Below are 19,836 nucleotides of genomic sequence, written 5' to 3'. Positions count from 1 at the left end.
ATATTAAAAAGGAGAGGGGAAATCTCTGGCAGCCCAGTGGTTAGGACTCCATTCTTCCACTGCAGGAGGCCAGGATTCAATCCCTGGTTGGGGAATTAAGCTATCACAAGCCCCACTGTGCAGCCAAAAAAAAAAAAGAGACTGAGAATTCATGGGGAAAAAGAAAACTTACATGGAAAAAGGAAAGGATGTGGACAAACCACCATCGCCGAGGGGGCTCTGGCCACAGCTGTCAGGTCAAGCCCACCTCCAGCAGGGAGCACGGTCTCCCGGATGGAGGAGGCCGGGGCAGGGAGGACGTGGGGCAGGGAAGCTGGCGGCAAGGGGAGGTGAGGGGGCAGTGCCCCTCATGCCCTCCGACCAGCAACACACCAGTCCCCTCAGCCCCGAGAGGCCTCTGGTGAGCCCACTGGCCAGGTGCAGAACAGGAGAAGCTGCCAGCCAGCGGCACTCACCCGGACTGGGGTCCTGCAGACCCAGGGCCAGGGAGCAGTGGTCAAAGCCCCGTGGACACACTTTAGAAAGGAGAGGAGTGCCTTGCGTGTCCACACTAAGAGCTGGTGCTGAGCTGGGGTTCCGCCATGTTTCCACTGCCTGCTGCCCACACACTCAGTGTCCCAAACCCCCAAGACTAGAGCTAGTGGGGGGAACAGGGCCAGCCCTAGACCCTGAGCCATCTTGGGTGCGGTGGCCACAGTGACCTCGCCTGAAGAAGGCGGGCCTGCAACGCGGTAGGTGCTGTGCTCAGTCAGCGTCAGCCTGCGTTCTAGGCCCCACACACAGCTTTCTTCAGGTCCATTTTCTAGTCAGAGCAAAGTCTGGGGTGCCGTCCCGGCCAGGCGCCTTCCCACCCTCCCTCCCATCTCAGGCAGAGCAGGGAAGTGGCACCCGCCTTGTGGAGGCCCTGAACAGAAGGCCGCTCGTCTTACCTGTCATAAGCATCCTTGAGGTCCCTGGCCAGCTTGCACTTGGGCAGGATGTGGTGGAATGGGGACTGAGGCCCGTCATTTGCTGCAAGAGTTGTAACACAGGGGACTCAGAGCCTGCACAGCACAGAGCTCACACAGGCCAGATGGCGAGTTTAGGCTAAGAAGAACTTTAAGTGACTGTACACCAAACATCAGGACGTTGCCTGCTGGTCCGCGCCACCGTCTTCTGGATTTCCCCTGACCTCACCTGACTCTGCAGGCACAAGCTTCACGTAACATCTAACAAAAAATAGATGCACTCACATTGAACTCTAAAAATTCTGGTGAAAAAGTCACAAACTCTTAAGAATATTTTTAAAAGATAAAACTTCTGGATTGTTATTATTAATAGTACATAACTGGGGAAAATAAATGTATTACACATTTTGTCAACTGTCAAACATCAAAAACCAATTTTTCCAAGTGGCACATTCACATGTACTTTTACTTATAGCTAAAATTAGCCCAAGCTCACTGGCAAATGTAGCCCTGGGTTTCTCTTCTGCTGTGGAGGTGCTGGCCTGAGAAGACAGAGGTGCAAGGCCTGTGACAGAGGGGGCGTCTCTCAGCTCTGAAATGCTGACAGTGCACCAGGGCCTCGAGCAGGCCTATCAGCAGATACTACTTTTAATAACTGGTCAGCTGGCCGCTCAACTGGGCTCCCCTTCACTTCTGCTGAAAGCAAAGAAGAGGCCTCCTTCCAGCTTGACGCTGCCCTTCCGCATGCCCCCCACCCCAGGGAGACTGCCCAGCAGGACCAGGGTGGTACTTGACCTGCAGGATGAGCCATCATGTGGGGTCTGGGGGAGGGGAACATTTTGGGCTGGGGAGCCATTCCCAGAGTATCAGTTTGGGACCCGGGGTCTCACTGGGAGCTCTGAGGGTCTTGTTGCGTGCCCAGGGCATGCTCAGTCCAGCACAGAGCCCACCCGCCTCCGTATCCGGGAGAAGCCGCTGGCGCGCTCACCGTCGGCCGTGGCAGACACCTCGTCCTGCAGCGCCAGGATCAGCTTGGCCTCCCGCGTGAGGTATTGGCAGCGGCGCTCCTCGTGCTGCAGCACGGTGGCAATGCGGCGGGAGAGGGTGTGCAGACAGCTGATCACCGACGGGTCTGCGTGGGCCTGCAGGGCACCCCGGGAGGACACGCAGCATCGCTCAGACCGCGAAGAGCCCTCTCTGGGTGTCCCGTCCTGGGTCCCCTCGAGGGCCTCTCCCAGCAATGCCGATCTGCTCACGTTCCCTGGTGGGCATGGAGCTGCTGCCCACACGGAGGCACAGACGGCCCTGTGGGGTCCCCAGTGGGGAGGGACAGGCACGCAGGCACTTCTAACAAGTGAGAGAGGATCCCGTACTCAGGGGCCCAAGCCAGCACGTCCAGGGACGCGGGGCATGTTCAGGAATGCACTCCGGGCCTGGTAGGAACAGCCAGTGACACAATGGAAGGCCCAGACCCCGCCACCACGTGCGGGGGGACCCAAGGTCACAGGCTTCCGTCTGAGGAAGAACAAGGGCTCCTCCCTCTCCCATCAGCCCACGGGTCAAGTGCTCAGAGTAAGCCTACGGAGCAGAGCCCCGGCGGTGTCTACAGTCTCCAGGGAGCAGCTGGTGAGAGCTCAGTCGCACAAGCACACAGGCAACAACAGGGACACAGCGTGAGACACAAGCATGGGCCACTACTCAGTGACAAACCCGTCCTCAGAGGAAGCGCTCTTCCCGAGAGCTGGCTGACAGCCCAGCAGGCCCCGCATGCCCCTCTGCGAACCCTGGCACCTATCGGGGGCCACAGCCAGGCCAGGCCTGCACACCCGCCCAGGCCAAGGGTGGGGCAGGCAGCTGTAAGGTCTGTGAAGATGCCCCCAGAGCTGATAACCGCCCACATGACTCAGCACCCCAGGAGCCGACAGGGAGGCTGAGTCATCCCGGGTGGAGGTGGGAGGAGGGGAGAGTGGCGGCCCCGATTAGAGCCAGATTAGAGCCACCGCTTGGCCTCCCCTCCTGTTTATCTGCAGGCACGGCCCTCGGCACAGGTCCACAGCCAGGCTCCTGGGCCAAACCTTGACCTAGACAAAGTAAACACCTTCATCACCTGGAGCTGGAGACACTCTAGCTCCTAGCAGGTCCACACTCACAAGCAGAACTCACCCCTGGAAGCACACCTGTGCAGCGAGGGGCTGAGGGCTAGACCCACACTGGGCCCCCCTGCAGACCGCAGCCCTCCCCACATCCAGGAGGGCCCCTCAAGGGTCCCCGGAAGGTCACGGGATAGAGGGTCTGGGTTAAGTGTGTACACAAGTGCCTCAAATCAAAATGTTCTGCCTTAGATTTTAGAAAAATCTGTGTAAAAATCCTCCTCCCAGCAAAGCAGAGGGAGGAGAGTGACCTGGGCACATGGTCACTCCCTGACCCCCCAGCACACGTCTACTGGCTGGGACAGGACGGTGCCGCAAATCGGGTGCCCAGGGCCGCTTACTTACACTCCTGGGCGAGGCCCACGTGGACGAGTGTGCCTAGGTGTCCCGACTGGCTGCAAGGCTTGGTGCGGCTCCAGGTGCCTGGAGAGCCCAGGCTGTGTGGGGTACACCAAGGTGACCACCGAGGATGCGCCAGCCCCGCTGGAGCTCTGAGGAACATGCCGCCCCTGCAGACATGCTGTGAAGCAGCATGACGCGCAAGGCATCGCCAGTGAGGCTGTCTCCCGTGAAACTCCCACCAGTCAGGCCCTCAGAGCAGACGTCCAGTTTGCAGGAGACAAAGGGACTGTCTGCACAGAGAAGGGTCTAAAGGAGGAGAGAGTTCTAGATGGAGAGGAGGGACGCGTTAGAGGCCTGGGCACACAACCCCCCACGCTTCTGTGGGCTGGTTTCTGGTTTTCACTCCAGTTTAGACAGGCCAACGGGAAAAAAATGCTGTGATGTCTGGGACACGTTTCCATGAACCAGACACTAGCTGCTACCTGCCTAATTTAGTTCTGTCAGGTATGGTGTACAACAGCTGTCCCCTCTCAGAGACGGTTCCTGAAGTATGTAGGGGTGAGCAGACAGGCGCTCTGAGACCTGTCATCCTCAGCCAGGCAACGGGGTCGGGCAGAGGAGCCAGGGGCAGAGGCAGCAGCCGTGGGACCTGAGACAGGGGCACAAGGGTCATCAGTCTACTGTCTCGAGCCCAGGGCGTGCTGAAAACTTCAAAGCAAAAAGAGTGTACGTTTTCATATGACTACAGAAAAGAGGAAATGAACCCGTCCACTCTCTACCTTGCATTCAATCCCTCCCATTGCTCACATCACTCCCTCTGTGCTCTGAAGTCCTACGCTGCCGTTTCCTGCGGCTTTAACCTGGGAGGGACCCACCTGCTCACTCCAGCGTCTGGCCTCACCCCCGTTCTCACCTGCGGTGGCCACAAAACACACTAGTGTATAAACTACCACCCTGTCTAATTGTTCTCCGGCCACTGGACAGCAGGATTATCTCCAGCTTGCTTATTATAAAAATCCGCATACACTTTAAAGTCTGCCTTCTTGCCTGACTGCCGCGCCCAGGGGAGTCACACACTCGGCTATCACACGCCGCTGCTCCCAGAGATGAGGGCCTGCCTGCAACATCCAGGGCGGGGCTGCGGCGGCTCCTCACACCCCCGCCCCTCAGGGGCTATCAGAGTTGACGGGTGGACAGCACTGGTCATGGTTTCGGCCTGTCTTCAACAGTACTGAGTTCTTTCTGTGGATGTCTGCAGTACATAATGACATAAACAATAAAAAGACACTGAACGCGCACACGCCACCCAAGTGCACGAAGCAGAAAGCAACGCTTCCCCTCTGGCCACCTCCAGCCCCACAGTCACCAGCAGAGACCACTGTGTCTAACTGGCAGCTCTCCACTGATCAGCAAGGGGGCAGTTTTGAGAAGACAGCTCCCTTCAGAATGAAGAACGCTTTTCTCCAGCATTATTTTGATTCTAAACTCTTCAGTGAGATCAAAAAAGCCTTGTGAGACTCAGAAGGCAGCTGAGGTGGCAGGCCCACTCCTGCTGGAATCACTCCCGCCACCACGCAGGGAACAGAGCACACTGCCTGCTCCTTGTCACCAAGGCACAATCATTCTCTCTCTGACACTTCTGTACGAAAGCCACCTGCAGCTCACGTGTGCAACCAGAGAGAACGACTGGACTCTCCAGTGAAATCCGCTGGTGGAGGAGTGCCATATTTAACTGAGCACACGTCTCCTAGATTTCAAAGTTCCTTCGCAACACCAGCCAGTCCTTACCCACGCGTGCTTCTCATGCTTATTGAGATCCCTTGTATTCTGACAGCTTCGTGCCGTGCTCAGTTGTGTCCGACTCTTTGTGACCCCATGGACCGTAGCCCACCAGGCTCCTCTGCCTATAGGATTCTCCCGGCAAGAATACCGGAGTAGGTTGCCACTTCCTCCTCTAGGGGATCTTTCTGAACCAGGGATCGAACCTGCATCTCTTGCACTGGTAGGCGGTTCTTTACCACTAAGCCACCTGGAAAGCCCTTTGACAGCTTTACCAAGAAGAAATTTCCTCTAACTAGTGAAAACAAAACTTCACACAGTGCTAGGAACTGCCTTAAGAAGTAATTAGGCTTAATTATAAAACAACCCAACGTAACAAATGTTGCTGAGAATGTAGAGAAATTGGAACTCTCCTACATGGCTGGTGGGGGTGTAAAATGGTGCAGCTGCTGTGGAAGACAGTCTGGCAGCTTCTCAAAAGGTTAAACACTGAGTCACCACATGACCCAGCAAGTCCATTTCTAGTATGCGCCCAAGGGAAATGAAAACATGTGTTCACACAAAACTTGTACATAAATGTCCTTAACGGCATTTTTCTTACAGCCAAATGGTGGAAACAACCCAAAAGTTCACCAGTAGATAAAGTATGATCTCCATTCAGTGGCATATGATTGAGCCATAGAAAGGGATACACATTACAACATGCATGATTCAATTAAAAGATTATTTTAAAAACCCTCAAGGGCCTACTGTAGAGCACAGGGACCTATATTCCATATCTTATAATAATCTGTAATGGAAAAAACCTGAAAAATACACAGATATGGCAATCACTTTGCTGTACACCTGAAAGTTATGTTATCAACCACACTTTAATTTAAAAAAAAAGATTATGAAAAACTGGATGAATCTCAAAACCATTACATTAAGCGACAGAAGTTAGACATCAAAGCTCACAGACTGTAAGATCCCTTTCACATGAAGCATACAGAACAGGTAAACCCACAGAAAGAGAAAGCAGACTGGTAGTTCCCAGGGCTGGGAGAGGAGAGCGCATTGGGAATAACTGCTGTCCTTCTGGGACAATGAAAATAGGGAGGCAGTGATGGTTACACAACACTGTTGCCAGATGCCACCAAAATGTCCTGTAGAATGGTTACGACGATATGCTTTATGCACACTTTACTTTAAAAAGAGAGGAAGGATGAAGTTAGGCTCTTCTAGCTCCCAGGAGGGGCCAGTGCTGTGCCCAGAGTGGGCTGAGCTGAGTGAAGGACGCAGTAACCGGAAATGAGTCACTGCCCCTCCAACCCCTCCCTGAGCCCCTCTCCCAACCCCTCCTCCTCAGCACCTCCTTCTCCCCCCACCCCTCCCCCGTGACCCCCATCCTTCCCCCAACGCCCCCTCCTCCCTGATCTGCTCTTCAGTCATTTAGACTCACCCTCAGTGCAAACACCACATTGAAAAGAATCATGGTGGGAGCCTCCCTCTTCGGGGACGGGTCAGTTTTGGAGACCTGTGAAAGGGGCACAGTTCTATGAGTGAGAGCCACCACCTGCCAGGACAAGCACTTGAAGCAATTCCACCGCAGGCAGGATGATGCTCCAGAGTACTTGGAACCAGAGGAGAACCAAGCCCAAGGCCTCTGAGAGGCACCCAGAGTCTGCACAGGCAAATGCACGCTGCACGGACAGACGGTCACGGTGGAGAAAGGAGCAGAAAATTGCTGTGACCCAAACAGACAAGACTGTCCCGTCACCTCGAGTGAGCTGGCTGCCCGGAGGAGGCGGCATGGGCCACTGGGGCACCAGCCTGCCCAGGGCCTAAGCACCAGCTGCCAACAAGCGTCGCCAGCAGGGGCAAAGGGATCCCCGGGCCACCCATCAGGCCAGTCTCCAGCCCTGTCCCTCCAGTTCTGCGGGCAGGGTGGCGAGGGGCTGCCAAAGGCTCCCACCCCACCCACAGGCCACCAGTGGGGTGGAGCCAGTGTGGGCAGGGCGGGTTCCCCAGAGACTCTGTCCCCACCGTGTCCCCTGCCCTGGCAGCTCCTGCTGTCTCGGAAGCTCTCCTCCAGACGAGAACACCTGAGGACTACACCCCAGGCCCTCACAGGATTTCTGGATCATGTGTGCATCACATCAAAACGCTTCAGAATCCCAGGGACACTGGTGTCACGCCTGCCTCCATGCAGAGGACTGACTGGCAGCTCCAGTGTGCAGATCCCCTTGGGTAACAGTGCATCCAGTCTCCACAGAGTACACACAGAGCGGGCTCAGCACGACAGTGAGAGCTGAACTGATAATACTATTGGCTAGGACGCCACTGAATGAGCAAGAAGAAATGCTTGCACTGCTTTATATAGAGCTCAAGGGTCTGACACACTGCTGACCTCCCTCTCTTGGCATCCCCCAAAACAGACATGGTGTACACAAAGGGGAAGGCCACGGTCCAGAGAGACTCCAGATGCAAACAGCAAAAGCTCCGGGCAGGGACTCAGGGCCTACGAGGAGGTGCAGGTGGGCAAGCACCTGACGGCTGTGCCCTCCACAGCCCCAAAGGCCACAGAGCCAGGGGCCCACGCCTGCCCGGGAGCCTGTACCTGGCCCAGCGTGTGCTGCAGCAGCGTCGGGTGCCCAACAAACCGCACGTTGTCGATCTTCAGTTCAAACTTCTGGCCACACATTTCAGACTTGGTTGCCAAAATTGTTGCCAGAATGACATCTGAAAACCTTAAAATTTAAAAAGACAGTGGAGTGAGAAGAGTTAACTGAGAGCCACAGCAGCAGGCCCACTGCCCTGGGTGGGGGCGGCGCCGCCGACCGGGACGGGAAGCTTCCACCCAACAGCTGCGCTTCGAAAGCAACCCCCAGGGTCAGGGCAGAGCTACAAGGTGAAGGCCCGAGCGGTCCCGCAGGGCATGTGCTGCCACCCTGGCCCCCGCCCAGGCAGGAGGAGAGAGGCGTCTGCCCTCAGGAAGGCTGCAGGCACTGGCAAGGCCCTGAGGAACCTTGTTAAGGCTCGGAGGCCGGGGGCGGGGGCTCCCTTAACGGGCCCAGGGGTGCGGGGCACCCCCCAAGCCCCCAGACGCCGGCCCCTTGGTGCTGACTGAGGCCCAAGGGGATGCACATACTGGAGCCTGTGAACCGCTCTCATCCCAGGGCAGCTCCCGGGCCTCCCGCACCCTGAACATGTCACCCCCCAGCTTTTATTCAGGAAAACATTTCAGACACACAGAATGCGCAGATCCACTGACTGCGAGGATGGAGGGACAGAGAGGTGGAGGCCACGGAGGAAAAAGGGCTGGTGAGCTGGCTGTGGGCCCGGCAGCACAGCCCCTTCCCTCCTGCCCGGGGCATTGGGGTGGGGGCGTCACCACACGGAGGAGAGTGCAGGGCAGCCTTGTCTCCAAGCCCCGGCCTGGGGCCTCCACTCTACAGACACAGACGCCCCATGTCGAACATGGAGCCAGAGGGCAGCAAGTCCTGTGCTCATCCCCCCACCAGGGAAAAGCCTCTCCAGCATCCAGGTGGGAGGATAGGCTGTGCAGAGAGGGCTCCACAGGGGCCACTGAGGACACAGGCTTCCCGAGCAGTGGGGCTGGCAGCAGCACCCCGGGGCTCTCCCAGGGGCCCCGCTCTAGGGGGCACCTGCCCCGAGAACCCTCGCCCCCGGAGGAAGGAGGGCCGCACACTGTGCGCTCTGCTGCTTCCACTCGGCTACAAAGCAACCAGACACCACGGGACTCAAGGGTCCAGGAAGGGGCCCCGCGGTAGCCCGTGCACGCCCAACACCAGATGAGCATAAACGAGACCAGCAGCCATGGGAGTCCCTCGGAAACTGCTGAGGCCCAGGGCGGGGTCACACTGGCGTCCAGTCTTCCTCCAGGACTGAGGTGGCCCTCTAGCCATGCTCAGTCGCCTGGGGTCCCCAAACGAACCAGATACAGAGGGTCTGTCAGCGAGGGCCGCCATGCCTCTAGCAGTCAGGGCTGCGGTCGGCCCTTCCCACACGGACACCATCAGAGATGTTCTGGAAATACGGGGCCTGCAGCCTGGCCTCGGCTCCCACTGTGGGGCCTCGTTCCCGGGAACATGGCCCTCTGGTGAGTCAACCAGACACAGGAGACTCTGGGCCTTTCTTCAAAACCTCTCGATGGCTCGCTCTGCCCGGAAAGCCGTGCCGGGGCCTGGAGACCAGAGAGGACACGGTGCAGTGAAGCCTCCCTGACACTGCTGCCCCAGCAGCTGGCCCAGCGCCAGCGCCTCCTGCCCTATCTCAGCAAACCCACCGCCACTCTGCCACCCCATGACTCAGGGCACCACGAGGACAGATAGGAGAACACCACCCACCGCCCAGAGACTTCACTTTTTACTGTGATATGAAAAATCTCCTCCAAAACCTCTGCTCTGCCACGAAGAGCCACAGACAGGCCTGAGCCCTGGCCTCAGCCTCCCGTCCAGGAACCTGAGTCCACCAGGCCATGGGACGGGCCCTGAGACTCAGAGGCAAGCAGCGGTGGTCTCATATCTATAAACCTCCAGACCCCAAGGCCGCCTGAAAAGCACTCTCCCCACCTGGGCCCAGACAGCAAAGGTCTGCAGAGGGGACCAACCACAGTCAGGTGCTGCTTCAAGTAAAAGCCACCCCCAACCCCCAGCAGGCACTTGGGGAGACCCCTCTGCTGTCTGGCTGCTCTGCTTGTGTGGGCAAGTCTGGCCCACACAGAAATCCACTCACCAGAGCTTAACACTACAGGTTTATAATGAGAAAAATACCTGAATGGCTTTATACAGGAGAAGGCAATGGCACCCCACTCCAGTACTTTTGCCTGGAAAATCCCATGGGCGGAGGAGCCTGGTAGGCTGCAGTCCATGGGGTCCCTAAGAGTCGGACATGACTAAGCGACTTCACTTTCACTTTTATGCTTTGGAGAAGGAAATGGCACCCCACTCCAGTGTTCTTGCTGGAGAATCCCAGTGACGGGGGAGCCTGGTGGGCTGCCGTCTATGGGGTCGCACAGGGTCAGACACGACTGAAGCGACTTAGCAGTGGCAGCAGCAGGCTTTATACAGCATCTGCCCAGGTAACATGCACAAAGACAGCTATGTCATGAGATGTGGGGTCAGGTGGTAACAGTCATAAATAGCAAATTGAAACAAAAAGTGTCAATATTTGTTTGGGGTTTTTTTCAGGCCACGACATGCGGCCTGCAGGATCTTAATTCCCCAACCAAGGATTGAACCTGGGCCCCAGCGATGAAAGCACCAAGTCCTTACCACTGGACGATCAGGGAATTCTCTCAATATTTGTTTGATGTTTCCAAAATTTACAAAAATCCTTTTCCCTTGTTTTGATGATGAAAGGCGTGCTAAATAATGATATATTTTAATACACTAAAATAACTGTTATAAAAACTAACATTTCTACAATAACTTAGAGATTAAAAAAGAAAACACATTTAGAAAGGTGAACCAGTGCAGCTGGAAGTCAAACCAAGACTGTCCACTCTGAGACACCTGGGAACAGGGCACATTCTCCGGCCAGTCCAAAAACAGATAGCGGGACAGCTTGGAAGGGCGTCCAACTCTGCCCTCCTGATTCTTGGGGCGCCCAGGTGCACTGCGTACCTCCAAACCCGGGGGGTGCCCTGTCAGGGGCAGGAGGGCCCCCTGCACTCCTGCCTCTTAGAGAAGTGTCATATAAAGCCCACAGGGACATTTTAGTGTGTGAGGGGCACAGGGCAGCATCCAAGCCCAAGTGCCACAGGGGACACTCAGCCCTTGCCAAAGACCTCACAGACCCCTCTGAGAGATGGAGGGGTGATGACCAAGGGTCTCTCTTGGGAGGGGCAGGTGGGGGAGACAAGAAACCCTACTTGCCGATCACCCTCCCAGGGGCACAGCGTCTGCTGGGAGGAGGGGGCATTTGAGAGCATTCAGTCCCAGAGGTCCCTGGTGCCAGCCAACCCTGTCTGGGTGCTCAGGTTCAGAGCACTAGACAAGTTCAGGCGCAGAAAGGGCAGGGGCTGCAGGAAGCCTGGGCACTCGTGAGGCAGTGAGTCTGTGCACCCGGCAGTCCGCCCCCAGCACCGAGGGAAACCAGGAGTCCAGAATAAGCAAGGAGAAGGCAGCGGGAACTGAGACAGAGGAGGGTGGGGAAGCCTTGGCCACCTTGAGGCCAGTCACCCGCCGGCTGAAGGACTCGCTCACTGCGATGGGACCAGGGCCATCAAGACCACACTGGTTCTGAAACTCACCAAGAGCTACAAGATCACGATTAACACAGCGCTAAGGTCTGGGAGAAGTACCACCACTTACACTAACCACTGAGGTCAAGACTACACCACCTGCCACCCAAGAAAGATCAGAAGAACAGACTCTCCCGACATGGAAGACTTACCACACAGTCCTCCCAGGAACGCTCAAATCCTCATGAGTGAACTCAGGCTGGGCAAGGAGGGTCAGTTCCCAGGAGCAAGAACAAGGCCGAGGGCCCGATCAGAGCGCAGCAGCGCATGCCTGCACTGAATGCCTGCGCGGGGCTCAGTCTTTCTGCCCAAACATGTCAAGGAGCTCAGACAAGGCCCCACAGGCGAAAGGCTAGGGGAACCGCACAACGCCACCAAGTATCTCAGCCTCAATTCCTGAGACCCTGTGGCCGCTGCACAGCTGACCTCCCTAACAGGAAGACAGAATCTTTTATAAACTTGACCTTCAGGCCTTAAGAGAAAACAGACAACATCCATCTTCTTCTCTCCCCACTTGTCATCACAGGTGGCCACTGAGAACCTGAAATGTGGCCAATGTAACTGAGGAACTCAGTTTCTACTTTTATTTGATTTTAGTCCATCTCAACTTAAATGGCTAGCCAGTCAGGACAACCCTGGGTAGCACAGCTCTGCACCCGCACTCCTGTGGGGCCAGCCACCACCACACTCAGAGGGGACCATCAGGCCCGTTAACACAGCTTCAATCTGGCAAACCAACAAGCAGGAACACACTGCTAGCTCCAGAAGAAAAGACCCCTCTGAGAATGACAACCAAGGAGAACAGGGAGTGAGTGTGAGGCACATCACTGCATTGCTCTGGAGAGACATCTGAGCTGAGTGGGGGTCCCCTGGGTGCCAGGGGCAGAGCAGGAGCTTGGCAGGTCGTAAGACAAAATACAGCCGGGCCCTGGGGCATTAACTTGCACCTCTGATGGTGTGGGGGCGCAGAGCGCGGTCAGCAGGTGCTGCTGCTGCTACTGCTAACAGTGTGCTAAATTCACCAACAAAGGCATTCTTACGTTCAATGAGCATCTGCAGAGACCAGCTCTCCCTAGGGAGCAAGCCTGTCTGGCACCCTGACTGACCCACAGTGTCTTACTCCTGTCCCCTGGTCTCCTGTCTTCATCATGCTAAATGCAGAATGCATTCCCCAGGAAACATCCTCACAGTCATTTTACTCTAAGCCTCTGAAAAGTTGCTGCAGCCAATAGGTCTTGCCGGCCCTTCTCCCAGACTGTTCCAAGAGCTCTTTCTGAGTCTTCAGTGGCCTGAGCCTCGCATCTGCAGAGCCTGGAGGAAGGCAGGCAGGTGGCCAGCCCTGCTCGGGACCACCTGTGACACAGGACAGGGCCAAAATGCACTCAGTGGGTGTGCAGTGCAATATGCCTTTCTATGCGCCTCACAGACAAGAGTCTGTTCCCAGGCGCCACTTTAAAGGACAAGACATCCACAGGCCTCGATGTCAAGCAGAATGACCCACACGATGCCCAGCAGCCCCCACATCCCTGCCTCCTCCTCCTGCTTCCAAAACCCACCCCCTTCAGAGCCAGTCGGCGGTCATGCCAGAGGCCCCGACATGCTCATAGAAAAGAAGAGAAAGCACACGAGGTGAAGGCAGGTGCCACGTCAGAGAACCGAGGGAGATGGTGCGAACGCCTCACATGGCCAGGGCGCGGGCTGGGGCCCGCAGATGCCTTCCCACGGACATAATCTCATGCAGGACTGGCAGGTCACAATCTTGTTTCCTTCATCTGGGGCTGTACCACTATTTCTTAAGCTTTAAAATGAATGTAAGAAGGCAGAAGTGGCCATTTCTCAAGATTGTCACCCTGAGAGCACTTCCCAGAGAGAAGGAGGGAGCACGCCCAGAAGGAACGGGACCTGCTTTCCTCTGGGCCCTAACCCCAAGTCACAGCAGCACTGGCTCTCAGCCTGCCGTACCACCCGGATGCTGCGCTGCATCCAAGCACCCACATTCAACCTCTGGACACGAGCTTGAGGACGAGGGTCCAAAGACACCACCAGGGTCCCCTCCTCCGTGCTCCTCTCACGGGAGATAAACATCCTGCAGGGACATGGCCCCATCTAGTCTCCAGCCTGTCCCACCAACCACACAGCCCAAAGCAGGATCATGGAACCGAATCACAAAGAAAGCCAGAGACAGGCACCACAATCCCATGTCAGTCTGCCTGAAACACCCACCAAGTGGAGAAGAGGAACGGGGCTCTTGAGGGGAGAAAATGTCTGGGTTGACAGGGGGCCAATGCCCACAGAGCGGCTGCAGAGCCCATACCTGGGGTCCCCATCCTGGTCTTCAGCATGCTCTCCGGCGCTGTTGACAGCGTATCTGCTACGAGGCTTACCTGAGTGAAGGCAAAAGGGGAGAAAAGCTAAGAAAACAGGACCCATCCACATATGGGAAGGTTGTGGAACCATTAAAATTGATGGTTTCTGCTCTAGGATTAGAAGAATTAATACTGTTAAAATGGCCATACTACCCAAAGCAATCTATACAGATTAATGCAGTCCCTATCAAATTACCCATGACATTTTTCATAGAACTAGAACAATCCTAAAATTTATATGGAATCACGAGACTCAGAGTTGCCAACCAATCCTGAGAAGAAAGAACAGAGCTGGAAGAAGAATCCTCCCAGACTTCAGAAAGCACCAGAAAGCTACAGTAATCAGAACAGTGTGGTACTGGCAGAGAAACAGCCGCCTGGACCCCTGGAGCAGAGCAGAGCCCAGAGACAAACCCACACACCTACGGCCAACTGAGGCTCAACAAATAAGGCACGAACATACGATGCAGGCGGGCTCCTCAGCAAGTGACCTTGCGAAAGCGGGACAGCCACGTGTAAATGAATTAGAACACTTCCTCACACCATACATGAAAGTAAACCCAGAACGGCTGAAGGAATTAAATATAAGACACAACACCATAAGACTCCCAGAAGATAGGGAAAGCCTTCTGACATAAACTGTAGCAATATCTTCTTAGGTCGAGCTCCCCAAAGAAATAAAAGTAAAAATAAATGGAACCTAATCAAACTCTTAAGCTTTTGCATAGCAAAGGAAACCACAGACAAAATGAAAAGACAACCTACAAACTGGGAGAAAATATTTAGTGATACAAATGATGTGACCAACAAGGCTCTGTTTCCAAAGTATACAAACAGCTCATACAACTCAATATCAAAAAAAAGCAGTAACACAATCAAAAATGGGCAGAAGACCTAAACACACATTTCTCCAAAGAAGACATACAGATGACCAACAGGCACATGAAAAGATGTTCAACATCTCTAATTATTAGACTGGTGGTTCAGTCACTAAGTTGTGTCCGACTCTTGCAAACCCACGGACGGTAGCCCGCCAGGCTCCTCTGTTCCTGGGATTTCCCAGGTAAGATTAGTGGAATGGATTGCCATTTCCTTCTCCAGGGGATCTTCCCAGCCCGGGGATCGAACCTGGGTCTCCTACATTACAGGCAGATTCTTTACCAACTGAGCCATCACGGAAGCCCATTTCTCTAATTATTAGAGAAATCCAAATCAAAACTACAACTATACCAGTCAGAATGACCATCATCCAAAAGTCTACAAAGAATAACTGTTAGAGAGGGTGCAGAGAAAAGAGAATCTTCCTACATTGTTGGTAGGAATATAAACTGGTGTGGTCACTATGGAGAACAGCATGGAGGTTCCTTAAAAAGTTAAATACAGAGTTGCCATTTGATTCAGCAATCCCACTCCTGGGCATATACCCAGAAAAGACAAAACCTCTAATTCAAAAAGATAAATGCACTGCAGTGTTCACAGCAGCATTATTTACAATAGCCAGGAAACGGAAGCAACCTAAGTGCCCATCAACTGATGAACGGATAGAGAGAGTATGGTACATATATACATGGGAATTTTGTTGTTGTTCAGTCACTAAGTCAAGTCTGACTCTTTGTGACCCCATGGACCACAGCATACCAGGATCCACGGGGTTCTCCAGGCAAGAATACTGGAGTGGGTTGCCATTTTCTTTTCCAGGGGATCTTCCTGGACCAGGAATCAAACCCATGTCTCCGACATTAGCAGGAAGATTCTTTACCACTGAGCCACCAGGAAGTCCTACAATGGAATGCCATTTTGCAGCAACATGAATGGACCTAGAGATTATCACACTAAGTAAAGTAAGTCAGAGAGAGAAAAATATTATATGATTATCACTTATATGTAGAATCTAAGAAATAATATAAGTAAATTTATTTACAAAACAGAAACAAATTCATGGACACAGAAAACAAATATATTAAGACAAAAACCCAAAACACAAAAACAAATATCATATATTAACACATAATGTGGAAACAAGAAAAATGGTACAGATGAACCTATCTGCAGGGCAGGAATAGAGACACAGATGTAGAGAACAGACATGTGGTCATAGTGGAGAAAGGGGAGGGTGAGACAAATTGGGAGAGTTCAGTTCAGTTGCTCAGTCATGTCTGACTCTTTGCAAACCCATGAACCACAGCACGCCAGGCCTCCCTGTCCATCACCAACTCCCAGAGTCCACTCAAACCCATGTCCATTGAGTCGGTGATAGCATCCAACCATCTCATCCTCTGTCGTCCCCTTCTCCTCCTGCCCTCAATCTTTCCCAGCATCAGGGTCTTTTCAAATGAGTCACCTCTTCACATCAGGTGGCCAAGGTATTAGAGTTTCAGCTTCAACATCAGTCCTTCCAATGAACACCCAGGACTGATCTCCTTTAGAATGGACTGCTTGGATTTCCTTGCAGTCCAAGGCACTCTCAAGAGTCTTCTCTAACACCACAGTTCAAAAGTATCAATTCTTCGGCGCTCAGCTTTCTTTATAGTCCAACTCACATATCCATACACGACCACTGGAAAAACCATAGCCTTGATTAGACGGACCTTTGTTGGCAAAGTAATGTCTCTGCTTTTGAATATGCTATCTAGGTTGGTCATAACTTTCCTTCCAAGGAGTAAGTGTCTTTTAATTTTATGGCTGCAGTCACCATCTGCAGTCATTTTGGAGCCCAGAAAAATAAAGTCAGCCACTGTTTCCACTGTTTCCCCATCTATTTGCCATGAAGTGATGGGACTGGATGCCATGATCTTCGTTTTCTGAATGTTGAGCTTTAAGTCAACTTTTTCACTCTCCTCTTTCACTTTCATCAAGAGGCTCTTTAGTTCTTCTTCACTTTCTGCCATAAGGGTGATATCATCTGCATATCTGAGGTGATTGATATTTCTCCCGGCAATCTTAATTCCAGCTTGTGCTTCCTCCAGTCCAGCGTTTCTCATGATGTACTTTGCATATAAGTTAAATAAGCAGGGTGACAATATACAGCCTTGACATACTCCTTTTCTTATTTGGAGCCAGTCTGTTGTTCCATGTCCAGTTCTAACTGTTGCTTCCTGACCTGCATACAGGTTTCTCAAGAGGCAGGTCAGGTGGTCTGGTATGCCCATCTCTCTCAGAATTTTCCACAGTTTATTGTGATCCACACACTCAAAGGCTTTGGCATGGTCAATAAAGCAGAAATAGATGTTTTTCTGGAACTCTTGCTTTTTCGATGATCAAGCAGATGTTGGCAATTTTATCTCTGGTTCCTCTGCCTTTTCTCAAATTGGGAGAGTAGGATTGACAAATATATACTGATAGCTAGCTAGTGGGAGCTGCTATACAGCATAAGGAGCTCAGCTCAGTGCTCTGTGATGACCTAGATGGGGGAGAGGGCTGGTAGAGAGGTGGAGGTCCAAGAAAGAGGGGATATTATTTACACATAAAGCTGATCCACTTTGTTTTACTGAAGAAACTAACACAACATTATAAAGCAATTATACAGAATATCTTTTAAAAAGACAATAAATGTCCCACAGGAAAACACAGACACTCCTTTTGTTAATAATCTTGGAGAACAGAAGGCCTTTCTATGCAGAACAAAACACAGAAACCACAAAAAAGACTGAACACTTGACTCCATAAAAATCAAAACTCAAATGGCAAACTGGCTAAGTACGTACAGCTTTGTCACAAAGGCCTATTTTTTCCTAAACATATTAAAAGCTTCTTCAAACCAACAACAACAACAAAAATAAGCAATCCAAAAGGAAATTAAGCAAAGGTTATGAGTAAGTTCTTAACTAAAAAGGAAATCCAAATGACTATAAAAACAGGAAAACATGCTCACTCTCAGTCAGAAGGCAAAAGCCCATTAAAACTACTATCAGATGAAAGTTTTCACCTATCTCATGAACAAACATAGAAAAATCTGATCTATTAAAAATACATGGCTCAACACAACCATGTAAAGCAATTTTCCTCCAAATACATAAATTTTAATATAAGAAACTCACTATTAACCCTTGGATCCAAACATTTCATTTCTAGGAATTGATCATATATTCTGCAGAATAAAAAAACATACATAAAAGACATTCACACTGCCAGCAAAAGACTGGAAACAACTTAAATGTCCATCAACAGAGGACTGGATGAATAAACCATAGTAAGTTCTTCCTATGATTCTGACCATAGTTTTGAATCTATGTCAAAGGTGTAGAGTGAAAATGAACACAGGGCAGAAGAGTGTGAACAGTGCACTCACTTGTGCTTAGAAAATAATGTACATATATGCTTGCATTTACACGTAAGATTCTAGAAAGATGCACAGGAAAATGGTAACAGCATCCGACCCTACAAGGGATGTGGGTGGCTGGGGGTCAATGAAAGGAAAGAACAATCTTTTCATAATCTAAACCCCTCTGGGCCTTTAACACTTTTTCCATGTTAACAAATTTAAAAATAATTTTTTTAAATTAGATTAATTATAAATTGAACATCCACAATAGTGAAAAACAGCAAGTAACCTAAATGTCCATCCGCAGGGAAAGAGTATCTTCCTATCAGGCAGCTGTGCGCTGCACCAAGACGGAGATTATCTGTCTGCTAGGCAGGAAAAGGCTTCAAGACAGACGGTTCAATGGAAAAAAACAGCCATCCCATGTGTGGGAGGGGGAAGAAACCCAAAGTATTTTTCTGTGGATATATATTTGGTGTCTATGTTCAAAAGGAACGCTTTTCAAAATGGTAAGTGGTTAACGGGGGAGGAGCAGCAGAACTGATGGGAAGTGGCCAAAGAAAACTCCGATGTCCCTGCATTTCGTAACTCCATCCCAGCTGAATACATTCACATTGTGCCTTTATCCCAGGTAAAAGGCTAGAGAAACCGATGAAACGTTAGCAACAGTGATTTGACATGTTTAAACTATGAGGGATTCTTTTTGCTCGTTTTTACTTTTCTATACTTCCCCAGCACTCTGTGATGAGAAGGCACCGCCAGTACCGACACAACACGGTAACCCGCTTCCCCGCTCACAGCGAGGGAGGCGGCGCCCGGCGCCCACTTACTCGTCTGGGACGCCGAATGCTCCTGGCTCCTCTGGAAAGGGTACCTGAAGAGCAGCTTATTGCCCCGGCTCCCCGAGCTCACCAGAATCACGCTGATGGGGCTGGTGTTGTCCCCCATCCTGCCGGGAGCCCGGGGAGGGGTCAGCCCGGGGCCTGGGTGGGGGCCCCCGAGGATGTCGGGCGGGGGAGGGGCCGAGACCGGGGACCCAGCGCCCAGAGGACGGGCCGTGGACCGGGCGGAGGCAGCTGTGAGGCGGACGGGTCGGGGGCGAGGGGCGGATGGGGCTCTGAGGAGGAGCGGCCCGGGGGGGAGCTGAGGACCCGGGACCCAGCGCCCTGGGGAGGACCAGCTGGAGGCGGGGGGGATCGAGCGGAGCCAGACCCACCGAGCCCACGGACCCGTCCCGCACCCTACACTCGCGAGAGGCTCGCGACACTTCGCGACAAGCTCGCGAGACTTCGCGACAGTATGAGGCAAACTTGCGGAAGCACCCTGTACGGAGATCGGCGACCTCTGCGCAGGCGCCCCTGCCGTGTGCGCAGGCTCAACGCCGGCTCTGGGCGCTCGGCTTACGCGCATGCCTGCAGCGGCACGCTTCTGGCCAGGGGAGCCGGTGGTAGTGCAAATAGGAAGCTGGCTGGCTTAGCCTTCTGGCTCGAGGGATGGCTCTAAATGTGCCTTTCTTTGTTGTAAAAGTTACTAAAGTACCCACGGAGTGGGGGAAAATGTTTGCAAGTCATATATTTGATGAGGGAATTGTATCCAGAATATATTTTTTAAAAACACAACTCAACAGGAAAAACACAAGTGACCCCCTAAAAAGCGGGCAAAAGACGTGAATAGATAGTTTTCTGAAGAATATAGACAAGGAACCTGGAAACGTGAAAAGATGCTCAAACATCACTAGTTAGAG

General features: G+C 52.7%; 1 protein-coding gene across 6 annotated transcripts in view; it reads right to left on the bottom strand.

Annotated features, from left to right (window-relative positions):
• NPRL3 (NPR3 like, GATOR1 complex subunit) overlaps positions 1-19,307 on the bottom strand; it is a 32,999-nt gene extending 13,692 nt beyond the window's left edge. For 5 of the 6 annotated variants that reach the window (XR_011144642.1, XM_068967062.1, XM_068967063.1 and 2 more), the window contains exons 1-6: positions 18,923-19,307; positions 13,780-13,849; positions 7,818-7,947; positions 6,660-6,734; positions 1,936-2,089; positions 930-1,011 (exon numbers count right to left, since the gene is read on the bottom strand). Coding sequence is in view for 5 of the 6 variants with exons in the window: in XM_068967062.1 (XP_068823163.1) it covers positions 930-1,011; positions 1,936-2,089; positions 6,660-6,734; positions 7,818-7,947; positions 13,780-13,849; positions 18,923-19,040 (629 nt within the window). In the remaining variant the exon portion in view is untranslated. The remainder of the gene's footprint in view (positions 1-929; positions 1,012-1,935; positions 2,090-6,659; positions 6,735-7,817; positions 7,948-13,779; positions 13,850-18,922) is intronic. The other variant, XM_068967065.1, reaches the window with a different exon arrangement.
• Positions 19,308-19,836: the final 529 nt, after the last annotated feature.

This window comes from Capricornis sumatraensis, chromosome 3 (genome assembly GCF_032405125.1).
Source record: "Capricornis sumatraensis isolate serow.1 chromosome 3, serow.2, whole genome shotgun sequence".
Lineage (NCBI taxonomy): Eukaryota > Metazoa > Chordata > Mammalia > Artiodactyla > Bovidae > Capricornis > Capricornis sumatraensis.
Note: the sequence above shows the minus strand (reverse complement) of the source record. Positions and strands in the feature narration are given on the sequence as shown.